This window comes from Cryphonectria parasitica (genome assembly GCF_011745365.1).
Source record: "Cryphonectria parasitica EP155 unplaced genomic scaffold M406scaffold_2, whole genome shotgun sequence".
Classification (NCBI taxonomy): Eukaryota; Fungi; Ascomycota; class Sordariomycetes; order Diaporthales; family Cryphonectriaceae; genus Cryphonectria; species Cryphonectria parasitica.
Genome location: NW_024468910.1, coordinates 5,106,516 through 5,122,154, shown reverse-complemented (window position 1 = coordinate 5,122,154; position 15,639 = coordinate 5,106,516). Strand labels below are relative to the sequence as shown.

The following is a 15,639-nucleotide window of genomic DNA, read 5'->3' as shown; positions in this document are numbered from 1 at the left end:
GTCGCAGGACGCAGCTTGTTTCGAGACACTCCAGAGCCAGCTCATGTCTGAATACTCTTCACTCGGACAGATGTCTGGTCTGGGGGCCCTGAACGGCGAAGTCAAACATACCGAGTACTTCCCACACCCGACCTCATACATGGCCCAAAGAACACCGACTATCACCACCAACATGATCGGCCACGATGAGATGGAAGGTCATTCCATCAGGCGGACAAGTGAGATATCAGACTTCCCTGGCTTTGGGTCGCTGTCTCCGGATACGTTCCCACCGTCCTCGTCGGCCTTCAACAACGAGAGGGATGTGATCGGCACCCAGGCGTGCCCGAGTGCGAGTATCGCCCTGCGCAGGAAGATTCGGCCACCTCAGCGTCTCAATCAGACAGCACTGCGTGATTTCTCAAACGGTCCCAAGACAGGTGTTGAGAGCACCAGGCGAAGTGAGATGTTCGGCACAATCAGGCGAGCCGCATCTGCCACCGGTCCTCTCTCCGGCAAGATAGTCAAGTCGGGACCGCCAGTCTCTCCACTGTCCCCACGCTCCTTCGACCCCAGCATCCTGGAGCAGCTCGCCAGGACCTCGTCGCTCACCGCGAGGGCGGCCACGTTCAAGGAATCATCTAGTGTGTCACCGGTCGGCCCCAACTTTGAACAGCAGTTGCTCTCTGCCGACAACTCAGGGCTGGGCTCTCAGCAGCGATCTGCCTCGATGTCGCTGAGCAAATTCGAGGAAGCCCTCGGGTTCTCGCCAGCCTCATCTGACTACAATCGGGACGGCCCACTCAACGGCATCCGAAGCCACAGCTTCCAGCAGTTCCCGCAGCCCAAGTTCCTCCTGGAGACTGGTTGCGGCAACGTTACGCCAGATGAGGCGTTGACCACCCCGGGGCTGTCGCAGTTTGGATCCGAGCTGGAGTTCCCCATGTCGCTCTCCGCGCCTCGATACGTGGAGAGCGAGCCGGCGACCCCGTCTCTCGTGCCCACGACGCTACCAGCATCCTCTATGGCCCAGGGCCAGAACTTTCCCGCCCTCAAGCTCGAGACGCCGCCACAGACTGACATGTTCCCGTGGAATCGCTCGCCAGATCAGCTGTCGGTCTGGAACGGCAACCTCGGCCAGTTCGGCGAACCACAGTCACAGACCTTCCAATTCCAGCCCAACATCACGCCACAGAATTTCAACTCTCCAACAGGAGCCTAGAGGGGAAGGATGGGTTCCAGTCCCACATATATCAACAGCGCCTGCTCCCCCAGATCTTCCCTGCCCATTCAAGAACGGGGCCGGGGAAGTCGTGTATTATACCAATATTTCCTTTATTTCTCTCAGCTTCCTATTGCGTACCTGTCTTACCTCGAACATCACGACATCTATCATCAGCGTCTCGGAGTTTTGACTTTCAATCGCTTCAATTTCTCTCTCTTTTACATACTAGCCGTGGGATTGAGCAACTTCAAAGCAATGCATTATCCCCAAATGTACTCTTCTGTAAGCATAACATATTGGAGTGAAGGGTACCTTGGACCGGTTTGGAAAGTAAGGAGGAGAAAAGGAGGATACCCCTCTCAAGTACATGGAAACCAGTCTTTGCTGTTTTCTCCTCTTATTTTCTTTCCTTTCCTTTTCCTTTTTTTTTCTCTTTTCTTTTCCTTTCCTTCTCTCCCCTGGGACGAAAGCGATATGCGGAAGGGCAAATGACTTGATCAGCCAGAGGACCTGGTTTGTAGGCTTTAACAAAACAAAATCATAAGGAGCTTTACGATGCCACCTGTCTTGCCTATTTTCACATGTGTTCTTCCTTTTTTTTGGGCCGGGGGGGGGGGGTGTTTTGTCTTGTTCGAGAACAGCGGGGAGTACTTGTACCGGAAATTGCCCGTAGTTTCAAAGGCACTACCAATACAAAGCATATTTCATATGCGTAAGGATCAAGCCTTTCTGCTTCAACATGTTTAGACCCTACGGTCTACTCCATACTATACTGCTTATTCTTTCCTGGAAGGGATTTCTTGAGTGGGGGTGGTGAAAAGATGCTCTAGCCATTTCTTGAAGAGCTTGAACCAAGTAACCCATTAGAACAAATGCAAGACCCTTCTTTGATCGCTTAGCTCCATCACACAGTAAGTTACATCGAGTAGAAGCAGCGCATGCTGTGTGCACATCTACTGTCATCCCCGGGTGTCCGCCTACAATCTTGAATCCAGGGGACATGTTCTAACGAATGGTGCTTTGATTTGTTCTTTTTCCTTTCTTTCCTTTTTTTTTTCTTTCCTTTCTTTTCCTTTGTCTTCTTTAGATTTCGTAAGGGGGGCCATCTCTGGAGAGAGGGCACTGGGAAGGAACTTAGTTTGGGGGGGGGGAGGAGTGAGGGGAAGAACAAGGCAAGCAGAAACAACAGTTTGGTACCGAACTTTTTGGTGAGCGTAGCATCGATCGACAGGGCCAAGATGTCTGCATCTCTTGTCTCTGACCCCCCTCCTTTGGATGATTGTTACCACTTCGGCGAATGGGGTAGGTACGGCCGTGGGTTGGCTGCCTGGGTGGTGGTGGTGTATCTTTGCTTGTGGTACAGTACTGCACGGCGCAGCTACGAGTATACTTACATAAGGTTTTGTTTTTCTCTCTCTCTGTTTGTTCCTCTCTATACTCCCTCCCGTCCCCCCCCCCACCCCCAAGGCCCCTTCTTCTTCTTCTTCTTCTTCTTCCTCCTTTTTTTTTTTTTAAAAAAAAAATTCTTTTTATTAAGAATACGGAAAGCTAGGCAGCTGCATCTGAGAGGGATACAAGGCAGAGAAGGGCGGAAGAAGAGGGGCAGAGGGAACAAATAATTCAACTGCCGATAGTTGAAAGTTTGCAAGCTTCATATGTCCGGAGCGGGGAGAAAGGGGGGAGAGGAGGAGGAGAAGAAAATGAGGAAGAAAAATTGAGGGAACACGTTGGGGTGGTGGTGGTGGTGGTGTTTGGTGGTGGCGGTTGTCGTGCATGCGTACCAGAGAAGGACTTTTTTTGGGTGATGCTGTGCGTCGTCTGCTCCAACAAACCCGCCCCTTCCCCTCCGGACCAGAGGAAGGGTTTGTCATTCTCCATGTAAAGGGTTTATTTCTTCCCGCCTATTATCTTTCAACCTTTCGTATGTCGACTGGCAGCACAGTGAGCTCGGTAGGAAGCACCACCGGTAGATAAGTAGATACTTGATGGAACAGAATTGTGGATCTGAGCCCGAGGCCAGTAAAGGCAGGCCAGCTGGAGAAATGTCCTTTAAATAGGGCCAGAGAAATGGTGAAGAAGGACGACCCGAGGGTAGGTAAGGGACGAAATGATATGATGCATCTTGGCCCGGGGGGGGGGGGCATAGGACGATGATTCACGGTAGTATGGAAACTGAACTAGGCCGGGGGGGGGGGGTTGCTACTCTCTCTAGACATTCATAACATCCTGTAGAAACAATCATATAAAGCCTATTTTTTTTGTCTCTTTCTTTCTTTCATTTTTCTTTATAAAAAAAGGAAAGGTAATGAATATTGCGAGAAGAGGAAGAGAAGGGTCAACTCAACGTATTTGCCCTATCTCTGCAGAACCCATTCATCTCATTTCTGCCTCAGTTTGATTATTTGTTTTCCTTCTTTATGCCCCTCGGCCCGAGGCAGGGATGACTTTCACAGGGACAGGGCGGGCTGTGGTAGGCAAACGTGCGAGAGAGAAGAAGAAGAAGAAGAAGCAGTCTATCCGTCGTCTGACCAAGAACAAATCGTATATGCATTATGATGGAGACATTGTCCAGAGAACAGGACAGGTCGTGAGGCGGGCGGGCGGCATGGTACGCCTGTTCACCCCAAAGAGGATGTCCCCGGGAGGAGCTGGCAGTGGAGTGATGCCACCGTCTCCGTGCATCGGCGGAAATCGCTCAACCTCGTGTTGTTTCTTGTTTATGCGGTGGCACCACGATTTTATAGCTGTCTGCTTCTCTGTAGAAAAAGTTCGTTCCAGGGCTCAACAGTAACATGAGTGCTGGGAAATATTTATTGAGAATGCAGAGAAAAAAAGTCCAATAATTGCAAGGGGGAGAAGAGTATAAAACGACACGACCCACCCCCCCCCCAGGCTACCGAGAGCTTCCTACAAGAAATACGCATATCTTGATCATATGCTTGAATGTGCATAATCACGGCCCACTCAGATAGACAGGCAGAGACAGACAGACACAGAAAAGAAAATCAAGGAGGAAGAAGAAAACAAGTCGCAGAGTATAGTTCCCACTCCTGGCAATCCTGAATCGGACCGACTTTCATTCTCGGCAGCCTCTCGGGCTCCCCACACCGCTCTCCCCCCCATATAGTCATACTACATACTATAGTACTCCGCATTTCAATTGTGTGGGGAAAAGATGGAGAGGCGAATGATCTAATGGGGAGACTTAGGCTTTTATCCTGGGGTAAACTAGTGGGGTCATTTTTTTTTTTTTTTTTCTCTCTCTCTCTCTCTCTCTCTCTCTCTCTCTCTCTCTCTCTTCCTTCTTTTGTGTCTATGACATGACATAGCACTGCTGCCACTACTTACTCACTCTCATTGCGATCAATGCATTCTCCTGATTCAGTACCTCGTAGCCACCCACAAAAACCCGGGAACCAGTCGACCTCGCCTCTAAACTAACGAGGCATCGTGAAGCGGACAACGGCGGCCAGAATATTCCCCGGGAGCGGAGACACAACTTGTCCGAGGTCGTCTCGTTTGCCAGGCCGGCGAGAATGTATTTCCTTCGGTGGGCTAGCTGGTGAGAAAATTGAATCCATCACGCGCTCTTGGTCGAGGGTATCCACGAGTGCCACGCCGGCGGGGCGTGGGTGTGGCAAGGAAGAAAGAGGACGAGATTCATTATGCCTTTGGACTTGTTGTAAGTGGTGTGTACAAGACATTGATGGAAGGTGTAATCAAGCTATCACTACTTCTGAAGTACGCGTACAGTAGCAAGTTCAGCCCTGCTCAAAATTACCACTGTCTGCTACCCATGAGGAAGGCATGACGGAGAACGAGAAGAGAAAAAGAAAAAGTGAGTGCAAGAAGAAAGAGCCAAGGCCACGGGACCTGGGATCCCATCCCTAACCTAAATCAACCGAGGCTTAACCGAACAAGCAGACTATAGTAATTAGGCAAAGAACTGGCATGGGGGGGGGGGGATCGACTTCCGTTTTTTTTTTGTCCTGCTTTCCTTTTTCCCTGCGTGGGGAAACCTGGTAATCCACGTTGACACTTGACATATCATTCCACCCCATCCAACAACGATGACTACTGGGCCAGGATTCTGGTTGGGAATCAGCACCAGGCAACTCTGAACGGGCGAGTGAGCATCTTCCTGGAAGGTCATCTGAAATCGAGACGAGGAGAAAGTCCCGATCATCCCGAGGTTGTTCCCCCCCCCCCCCCCCTCCATCTCCTCCTCCTTCACCAGCAACAGACCAACACTCAGACAGTCGTTCGGTCATACGAAAGGCAGCCCCACAGCACAGCTCATGATGGACTCGACGTCATGCCCACCTCCAAGAAAGAAAAGAAAACATAGCCATCCCGGCAGATACCCACGGGTCCCCCTGTTTGTTCAGCAGTAGCCTGCGGGGAAGAACACGCGGGGCGCACCTAGGCTAGCCCACGGAGACGGTGGATGTTCTAGGTTACTCTATCCGGTGTCTTGGGAATAAAACCACGAGAGAAAAGAAAAGGCGACGGAGTCTCTAGTAGAGCTAGGAGCCAAGGGGGAAAATGATCTTCAGGGCCGAAAGGCACAGCTAGTGGTAGTGAGTGGGGAGGGTCAAGAGAAGGGAAGGAGGACCCATGATGATGATCCATTGATCGTGATGGAATATGACTAGAGGGAAATATTTTATAAAAGAAGACGGAGACGCCGGCATCGTTCTGATTCTTGGGTTTCCTTCCTCCCCCCTCTCTTCAGGCTCACCACCAAACGTCACCTTCTTTTCTTCCACTCCCCCTTGTGGCAACAAAAGGATGACTTCCTCTTCCTCCTCCTCTTCCTCCCTCAAGACCCTGCTGGCGTGCTGCTCGCTGCTCGCCACAGGTTCTCAGGTGCATGCTGCTGCGGTTCACCCTCGGGACGGGGCCGTGCTGCGGTCCACCTCCTCGCCTACAGTAACGGTCAAGAATGGCTCATATGAAGGTGTTTATAGCACCGAGTATGATCAGGACTATTTCTTGGGCATGCGGTATGCCGAGGTACGTACATAGCCCTGTGTCCCGACCTCGTCATTGTCCTTCTTTTCATCTTACCTCTTCCTCGACCTCGCTCTCCCTTTTCCCCCTCTCCAGCTAGCCCTTTACTGACCAAGCCCTTCTCGTCGTCTATGATTACAAATATAGCCCGCACAACGGTTCGAGCTCGCACAGCCCCTGACAACAGCTTGGAATGGCACCCAACCGGCCAAGGTGTACCCACCGTCCTGCATAGGCTACGGGTCCGACGACACGGGCTACACCCTCTCGGAGGACTGTCTCTACCTCAACGTGATTCGCCCTGCTGGTATCGACGAGACGGCCGAGCTTCCTGTGGCGGTATGGATCCACGGCGGCGGCCTGTACGAAGGAGGCAGTGCCGACAGGCGGTACAACCTGTCTTTTATCGTGCAGAACTCGGTCGACCTGGGCACGCCCATGGTGGCCGTCTCGCTCAACTACCGCCTGTCTGCGTATGGGTTCCTGAGCGGCAGCGAGGCCCTCAGCGCGGGTATTGCCAACAACGGGTTCCGCGACCAGAGGCAGGCCCTGCGCTGGGTGAATGAGAATATTGCTGCGTTTGGTGGCGATCCGAACAAGGTCACCATCTGGGGCGAGAGTTCTGGTGCCGAGAGCGTCAACGCCCAGGTTCTTGCCTATAATGGTATGTCTCTATGTCGTACTTTTTTTTTTTTTATAAAAAAAAAATTCTTTCTTTGTATCTTTCATTCATTTCCAGAAGAAGAAAAATAGGAAAACCACTGACAAGAAGAAAAAAAAAAAAAAATAGGCCGTGATGATGGCCTCTTCCGCGCTGCCATCGCCGAGTCGGGCTTCGGAGGTACGCTCCCTCGCTACGCAGGCGGCTTCAACGCCACCGATGCCATGCAGGCCGTCTACAACACCCTCGTGGCCAATACGTCGTGTGCTGCCACGGTCAACACCACGGCCTCCCTCGACTGCCTCAAGGCCCTCCCCTTTGACGAGCTCGACGCCGCTCTCAATGGCACCGCCGCCTCGCCCTGGCCTCCCATGCTCGACCATGACTTCATCGCCGACTATCCCATCCACCAGCTCGCCGCTGGCCGGTTCCCCCAGATCCCCATCATGATCGGCTGCAACACTGATGAGGGCACCGCCTTTGGTGATGCGAGGGGCCCCAACGGCTCGGCCGTCAACACGGACGAAGAGATGCGGTATGCTGTGGAGAGCATCATCGGCGCCCAGGCCCCCGAGCTGCTGGGTCGTACCATGGACAGCATCATCGACGAGGCCCTTACCCTGTATCCTGACATTCAGGCCGTGGGCATCCCTTCTCTCGAGAAGTTCCCGGTCATCTTGCCAGGTGATGAGGTGGCTACTACACTGGGACTGCAGTACCGCCGGACGGGAGCCTTCTTTGGCGACTTGTACGTCTTTTTTTTTTTTTCTTTTTTCTTTTCTTCTCCATCCCTTCCCTTACCGTTTATGTGGAATAATCTTTACTAACGATTATCTCTTTCTCTCCATAGTGTGATGCAGTATGTCTCGATCCCGACACATATTCCAATTTCCCCTCTTTCAAGATCGACTCCTACAGACAGAAATAAGTACTGACATGTAAATCATAGATACCTTCGGCGCAGGGCATCCATCGCATGGTTCAACGCAGGCCTCCCCTCGTGGGCCTACCGCTTCGATGTGACGGTCAACGGCGTCCCTGACTACGTGGCCGCCACTCACTTCCAGGAGGTTGCCTTTGTCTTCGACAACACCCTGGGCGTCGGCTATGACGCAGCGCCCGACCCATTCGCCAACACCACTGCCGCTTTCCCTGCCCTCGCCAAGGCCATGTCCAATGCCTGGGTCAACTTCATCACGGGGCTCGACCCGAATGGTGCTGCAGCAACAGCAGCAGCAACAGATGACAGTGCCTGTGACAGTGACGTTGATAGCGACAGTGACAGTGATAGTGCGGCCGTCCTTCCAGCCTGGCCTCAGTATAATGCGACGTCTGGCGGCGGTGTGGGACAGAGCATTGTGTTCAGCGTCAATGGAAGCTATATTGAGTGGGATGACTACCGGGCTGAGGGGATCAACTGGATGATCCAGAACTCGCTGCCCCTGTTTGGTAACTAAAGTACCAAGGCAAGTGTGTTGTTGTCGAGTATACACCTCTCTGTAGCTAATTATATTAATTATATATATATATATATGAATAAGTAAGGACGAAAAAGAAGCCGACCAACGCCATTTTGTAGTCTTTTGCACTTTTTTATCTACGTCCACCCACTCACTCACTCTTCTATAACACACCCGGCTCCAGAATCTCAAAAGCATCCTGCTCCGAGTCCAACTTCACAGTTGCGTCCATGGGAATCGTAATCATAGGACTGGTATGCCCAAAGTCCACGCCCATTAAGACGGGAAACGCGCCAAACTTCTCATTCCGCACCCACTCGTTCTCGACCAGCACCTCCCTCACGAGCTTCTCCACGACCTTCCTCCCTTGCTCATCCCCATAGCCAAAGAAGCGGCCAAAGACCACACCGGCGACGCGATCAAAGATGCCCTGCGCCACCAGATCCGCCAGCTGGGACCGGATCCTCTCCACCGGCACGCCCTTGTCCTCATCAGACTCGGCCATGGCGGTCTCGAGAAAGACGACGCGGCCGTGCCAGTCTGGGTTGAGCTGGCGCACGCCGCCCAGCCTGACGACGAGCGACAAACAGCCGCCAAAGATACGGCCCTCTGCCCGTCCGGGACGCAGCCACGTCCAGCCCGGGTTGGGCGCGTACGGGGCGGGCGCCAGGGAGGCCGGGTCGGCGAAGTAGGCCGGGTTGGCGGTGCGCCACGAGGCAGCGGGGCGGATGGTTCCGACGGGCTGGTGGGGGCGGGCGATGGCGTCGAGGAGGTGGCGGAGCGAGTACGGGTCGGGGCGGGGCGCCTCGCCCAGCTCCGGGACGACGGTGGGGCCGTAGAAGGTGCGCAGGCCGCACTGGGTGTACAGCAGCCAGTGCAGGATGGTGATGTCGCTGTAGCCGACGAGGATCTTGGGGTGGGCGCGGATGAGGCGCAGGGCGGCCTGGTCGTGCAGGAGGGCGGGGACGAGCTCGGTGAGGGTGGTGCCGCCGACCATGCAGACGAGGGCGTGCACGGAGTCGTCTGCGAAGGCGGCGAGGAGCTCCTGCTTGCGGGTCTCGATGTGGCTGGCGATGGTGGTGGTGGCTGGGTCCTCGGGGTGGTGGATGGTCTTCACCTTGTAGCCCTGGGCCTCGAGGGCTTGGGTGGCGCGCTGGGTGGGGAGGGGGTGGGATTCGTGCATTCGTGCCGAGGGGGAGAGGAAGGCTATTGTGCCTCCTGGGGGCAGGGCTTTGGGGGTGATGATGAGGGTGGGGGAGGTCATTTTTTGTTAAAGAGGAGGATGGATGGATGGGTTGGGTTGGGTTGAGGTGTGGTTTGATATATTGTGTGGTGTGTAAGATGAGAGATGATTAAGTTGGTTTTGAAGTATTGATAGGAGTCGAGATGAGATAAGTAGATGGGAATTTGTTGTAGGCTTATATAAAACTAAAGAAACAGTTGCGTTTTATATCCATATATTATTATGACTACTCCAATATACAGATGAAGTTGTCAATAATGTCAAGTCTCGCATGTACAATAGGGCGTGGGCGTGCCTTGTCTGATTAATGTTGTCAGTTGGGAAATTGGTCATGTGAGACCCACACCTCCTCTTCCTCCTCCCACTGCCTATGTAGAACTTTTACCACATAACCTGTTTCTTCTGGCCGTAGATGGTATCCAGGACAGTCTGGCCAGGCAAGATTCATGCAGGTAAGATGTTGAATGCGGCTAGATGGATCCTGACGGGCACAACCCTGGTTGACACCTGGGCATTCTTGATATAAACAACAAATCAGAGGAAGGGGAAAAGAAGGAAAGGAAGGGAAAGAGGAAAAGACAAGAAAAAAAAAAAAAAAAAGGGCCAATGCAAACATATTCTTCAACTATCTGGACTGGAGCCTGAATTACAGAGTCATAATATATAGATTGTGCAAGATCGTTACGGTACTTGGGTTCATAACGCTAAATAAATGAGTGTTCAGAGGCGGGCTTCGGATTGTCGTGCATATTGAGCTATGCAGCCTTGACCGTCCACAGAGGGATGAAGAGAAGAAAGGGAATTGTAAAGATAGAAAGAAAGGACATACCCAAAGAGTCACCTGAAAATATATCATGCTAAAAGAAAAGAAAAAGAAATGAAACAGAAAGGCATAAGATTGAATATCGTTCTATATGCACAAATCTCACAGATCTCCGCTGTCTATGCTGCTCCTCTGATACCATCCAATTCATCAATACCATCTTGATTATCATTACCTTGATATTACTTTCCCGTTTGAGATGGTCGAGTCCAGCCCGGCCTCCACCCTTAGTTAATTCACCACCATCAAGTAGGATCAGAGCTGTACATAGACGACGCCCTTTCTTCCACATCTTGCAAAGAGCAAACCCTCATCCATGACAGCTTACGACATGCACACCAGCCAAACAAACACCCTCCTCCTTAGCGAGTCGGACCAACCCCATCTTTTCCCTCCCTCAGTTGCCAGTTCCCGCCTCAACACTCGTCTTCCCCCCTCTCTCTATCAAGCCACCCAAGGAACAAGCTGACATCCTTGGCAATGGCCCCAGGCACCGCCCTCGTCTGCACCCACATGGGCAGGACCCCCTTGGCATCACTCGCCGTAGCCATAACCCACTCGATCTGTCCCTGCTCTCCTCCTCCTCCTCCTCCTCCTCCTTCTCCCGTCTGAGGAGGAGACACCACCCGCCGCACCCTCTCCACACTCACATACGCACCCACCACAACCCCCTTCTCGGCACTCAGCTCCGCCCGCCCTTTCCACTCCTCCCCCTCCCCCTCCGCAGTACTGCTCCCCCAGTCTGAAACCGGCACGCTGATCACCAGAAACTCCTCTTCCTCCTTCTCCTCTCCTGCCTCCCCACGACCAGCATACGCAGAGCAGATGACCTGCAAGACAGGAAACACGCGCTTCTTCAAGGGCGCAGGGACCTTGTGCATCATCTCCACCACCACCATCCGAAACCCACCCCACCACCTCTTCTCTCTTCCTCCTGCTCCTGCTCCTGCTTCCACCTCCATCTCCACCGGCCCCAGCCCGGCCGCGCCCTCCCAGCGCACCCCAACCCGATGCCCCACGACAGTCGGCGTAAACGCCTCCTCGGTCGCAGCGTGCTCATCCCGGATACACCGCACAAACTCGGCCCACGACGCTGTTCCCTTGCGCGGGGCGTCGGCGTGCAGCGAGCGGCGGCAGGCCCAAGTATCGCCTTTGGTAGAGGACGAAGAAGAAGAAGAAGAAGAAGAAGAAGAAGAAGAAGAAGAAGAAGAAGAAGAAGAAGAAGGAATGGTTCTCTCGGTGAGGTGGACAGGCGCTGTGGACTCGGCAAAGGTCTTGGTGCCTTTGGGTTTCCAGAGTGGTTTGGGGTTGGCCGGGCCGCTGGGAGGAGAAGGAGGAGGAGGAGGAGGAGGAGGAGGGGACGCGGAGCTGATGAGGGGGATGGCTTCTTGGAGGAGGGAGGTGAGGAAAGGTTGGAGGGCCTCGGCCGGGGCGGTGGGGGAGGGGAGCTGGGTGGTTTTGAGGCCGCTTAGACGGAGTAAGGAGGAGGAAGAGGAGGGTGAAGAGGAGGATGGAGTGGTGTCTTGTTCTTGGTGAGGAGTGGCCATGTTTGTGTCTTTGTGTCGCGTTCTTTGTGTCTATTATAAGTTGAAATACTGAGATGCGAGAAGAACAAGGCAATGAATTAGAGTGGAAGACCAGTTCGTCTGTTCCGTTTGTGAGGAAAAGGTCGTGGGCGATTGACGAGCGTTGATTGACGAGTGTCGAGACGTGAGCCGCTTCCGAGCAACGCGCGAAGGGTATTTGTAAGTGATGTATGACGTTTTTTAAGAGAACCCTGAGCCGAGTACAACTGGACCTCCCAAAAAGGGCAATGAAGTGCTACTCAAGTAATTACAAGAACCTTCCCAACTCACACACAAGAAAGAAAGCAAACAATGAATCAAAGAACGAAGGGGAAGAAAACACAAAGTCATCGAGCAAGTCTTTCTTTTGTCTTTTTAAAGGGAAAAATGAAGAAGAAAAAAAAAAAATGGTCTGGACCCCGTCTTGAGGAGAACCTCGTCGTGGGACTGCGTTTCAGCGTTTCAGCCATGTCACCATCAACACTCGCCAGCCCCTGAAACGCAACACCATCACCTTTTTGTCTGTGCAAAGAGGGAAATGGGAGAACCGGCAGGACCCCTCGTTGTTACGGTAGCACGGGAGTGCCACCTGAGACACTGACAGAAAGCTTGACCTGACAATTTATCTCATATAGAAACGAGCTTACGTCTGATCAAGTCATTGATATTCCTTCAACAGAGAGGCATTAGAGATTATTATCTATCATAGTTGTGCGTGTGTGCATGTGTGCGTGCGTGAATCTATACAAAACCTCCCTCCAACCGAACTCTCTGATAATACAGAGCAGAGAGAGAAGCTAAAAAGGTGGAAAGAGGGAAAAAGAGGAGGAAAGCAGCAGCACAACCACCCCCACCAACCACTTTTCCTGACCCCCACACATTCAAGACCGCATTGATTGGTCCAGTTCTTGTTCTTTTTCCTTGGCGTGCAATCAGTCCGCATCTAACTCGTATGTACATAGCTCCAGTTCATCATATCTATGGGAAAGAGGAAAGACGACACTAAACAAGGAAACAAGAAAAAGGTCGGCTGACGGCGGATCCTTCTTAAGCCGTCTCCCGCTTCTCCCAAAAGATCTCGGCCGGCTCCTGGGCCTTGGAGAAGAGCGAGGCGTAGTCGGTGCCCGGCACCTTGCGGGTCGACCCATCGACGCTTCTGAACTTGAAGAGGCGCACAACATTGGCAATGATGGCCTGCAGCTGCAGGTAGGCAAACTGCTCGCCGATGCACCTGTGCCTGCCCGCGCCAAAGGGCAGGTAGGGCGACGAGGCGCCCTTGCTGATCATGCCGTAGCCGTAGTCCACCTTTTCTTCCTCGTCCTCGTTCTTGACGGGGAGCCTGGGCGCCAGCGACGAGTCGGCCCCCCACCGGTGTGGCTCCCACTCCTCGGGCTCGGGGAAGTATTCTGGGTCGTTGCCCGACACACCCGGGCTGGCGAGCAGGTTGTGCGTGGTGGGGATGGTGTACTTGGTGCCCGGGACGTGCATGGGCGACGTGACCTTGCGCAGGATGGACTGGATCGGGGCGTGCTGGCGCAGAGTCTCCTTGATGACGTTGGCGTGCAGGGTGAGCTTGGCCAGGTCCTCGTACTCGAGGGGCTTGTCGGCCGAGCCCAGCTCGCGCACCTGCTCCTGGTACAGCTCCTCGATAATGTCCGGGCGCGAGGCCAGGCGCAGCATGATCCAGGTCGATGTAGCCGACGACGAGTGTTGGCCTGCCATCAGCAGGGCGATCATCATGTGCGCGATCTCGTGGTCGGGCACGGCCTGGCCGTTCTTGTAGGTGGAGTTCATCAGGTGGAACATGATATCCTTGGCACCCTTCTCGCCGCTCTGGCGACGCCGGGCAATGGTGTCGCGGTAGATCTTGGCAACCGTCTCGCGAGCCTGGTCGCGGCGGCGGTTTCGGGGAAGCGGCGCCCAGGGGAGCATAAAGTTGATCGGGGTGAACCCCATGTCAAGGTCGTGGTAGAGGTCGGCCAGGGACTCGTCGAACTGGTCGCGGACAATCTTGCCCTGCAGACAGTGGGAGGCGGTGAAGATGGTGAGCTGGGCCATCTTCTGCGAGATGTCCACGACGCCTGACTGGCCCTTGAAGGCCGGGTTCTTCTTGAAGTACGAGTTGACCTCGTCCGAAATGATGGGCACGTATTGTCTAAAGGCCTCAGTCGTGAGGGTAGCCTTGATGAGCTGTTTGTTGGGGGAGGGGAGGAAAGAAGTCAGCAAGACGCTTCAACAGTCACACATCCAAGTAACTCTCTCTCTCTCTCGGAACAAGAACACACCCTCTTCTGCTCCAACAGCTTGCTGTTGGGGCAGTCATAGACGACATCCTTCCCAAAAACGGGCGTGGTCAGGACACTGTAGATCTCCTCGGCGTTGACATCCTTGTGCTTGCCGTTCAGGATGAACTCGTTGCCCTCGGGGCCGACGTAGACGGTGGTCTTCTTGCCCAGGAGGATAAAGGTAAAGATGTCGCCAAACTGCATGGTGAGGGCCAAGTTAGCGGATTTGTATGGCTTTGGGAGCACGACGCAGGAGGAGCCAGTCTGCTGGAATATCTGTGCATCTCAACGTCTGGTGGTGGGCTTCTCCTCACCTTCTTTCTGTTCTCGACAAAGAATTTAGGCGGGTCCATGCCGTATGTGATGGTGCTGCCGATAAAGGGGAACACGTGGAAGACGACAGGCGGCTCATTTGGGTTCTTGAAGAAGATCTGCTTGGCGACATTGACGGCGACAGACACGGCGACGAGGCCGGCAACAAAGACGACAACCTGGAGCGGCGTAGACAGCTGGGAGTAGTGATGGGACAAGGGTCCCGCCACCTCCTCGAGAAGACCCATGATGGGCGTTGTATTGTGTTCTTTTTCCTTGGCGCGTAAGGGGGTCAGAAGTCGAAGGAGGAAGAGAAGGAGGGTGGTGGTGGTGAGTCTCAAAGAAAAAGAAAAAAAGTGGAAGAAAATGGGAGGGGAGGGTTTGACGGTGGGAGAGAGAAAAGGGGTGGATGTAAGGAGGAAAGAGGACGGATCAAGACGAGGGTGAGGATGGTTAAGTAGTATCACCAAAACGTAACAAACCAGTCGCGGTCACCGTTTCTTTTTTTTAGTGACGATCTCTAGCACCACCCATTAGTGGTGGTTTAGGAGCAGGCTACTGGCCAGCCAAGCAGCAGCATCCCAATTTTTAGGGGGTCCACCCCCTGTGGGGTGCAAATCCCAATTGACCAATCAGCACGACCCACCTGCCCCATGTACAGGGCACATCGAGGACGATATTTCTCGTCCTAGGCCTCAAGATCATGCCATTGCACATCCCACATCATCTTGCATGAACTGAGGAAAGCTGTGGTGATCTGTCAAAGGTGGGAGGGGGCCCTCGAGGAAGCCCAGTTTTCTTTTTCGTTTTCGTTCCTTTTCGTACGGTTGCGTGGGCCCTTTTCCCTTCCGTGGCACCAACTCCTAACGGGTACACGGTACATGTATACAACCCGGACCCGAATACGAATAAGATTACAGAGGACGATAAGGTAAAAGAGAGGGAGGGACAACTCTCTGGAGGTATGTCAGGGGCCTAACACCAGCCAACCAATCAACGAACGTTTGGTTTCTGATGTGTCAGCATACATCATTTATACATGCTATGTCCTCCTCCTCCTCCTCCTCCTCCTC

The 15,639-nt window shown here is 53.4% G+C and overlaps 4 protein-coding genes across 4 annotated transcripts; 1 reads left to right on the top strand and 3 right to left on the bottom strand.

The window, feature by feature from the left end:
* Positions 1-5,995: 5,995 nt before the first annotated feature.
* Positions 5,996-8,335, top strand: M406DRAFT_249819 (alpha/beta-hydrolase; the record flags this gene model as incomplete). Its single annotated transcript, XM_040916641.1, has 5 exons — positions 5,996-6,220; positions 6,365-6,881; positions 7,008-7,626; positions 7,828-8,126; positions 8,187-8,335. The coding sequence occupies 5 exons, from the start codon at positions 5,996-5,998 to the stop codon at positions 8,333-8,335; spliced, it is 1,809 nt and encodes a 602-aa protein (XP_040780254.1).
* A 166-nt stretch (positions 8,336-8,501) lies between these two features.
* M406DRAFT_231466 (peptidase S66, LD-carboxypeptidase A) lies at positions 8,502-9,581 on the bottom strand (the record flags this gene model as incomplete). The annotated part of the gene is made up of 1 exon (XM_040915874.1): positions 8,502-9,581. A coding segment is annotated over one exon (1,080 nt), but the record flags the coding sequence as incomplete, so codon positions are not given.
* A 1,239-nt stretch (positions 9,582-10,820) lies between these two features.
* M406DRAFT_350144 (uncharacterized protein) lies at positions 10,821-12,064 on the bottom strand (the record flags this gene model as incomplete). The annotated part of the gene is made up of 2 exons (XM_040922530.1): positions 11,055-12,064; positions 10,821-11,012 (listed from the first exon to the last, which is right to left on the bottom strand). The coding sequence occupies exons 1-2, from the start codon at positions 11,949-11,951 to the stop codon at positions 10,821-10,823; spliced, it is 1,089 nt and encodes a 362-aa protein (XP_040780252.1). The 5' UTR covers positions 11,952-12,064.
* Positions 12,065-12,638: 574 nt separating this feature from the next.
* On the bottom strand, positions 12,639-14,814 carry M406DRAFT_287419 (14alpha demethylase; the record flags this gene model as incomplete). Its single annotated transcript, XM_040918734.1, has 3 exons — positions 12,639-14,159; positions 14,255-14,452; positions 14,569-14,814. The coding sequence occupies 3 exons, from the start codon at positions 14,812-14,814 to the stop codon at positions 13,017-13,019; spliced, it is 1,587 nt and encodes a 528-aa protein (XP_040780251.1). The 3' UTR covers positions 12,639-13,016.
* Positions 14,815-15,639: the final 825 nt, after the last annotated feature.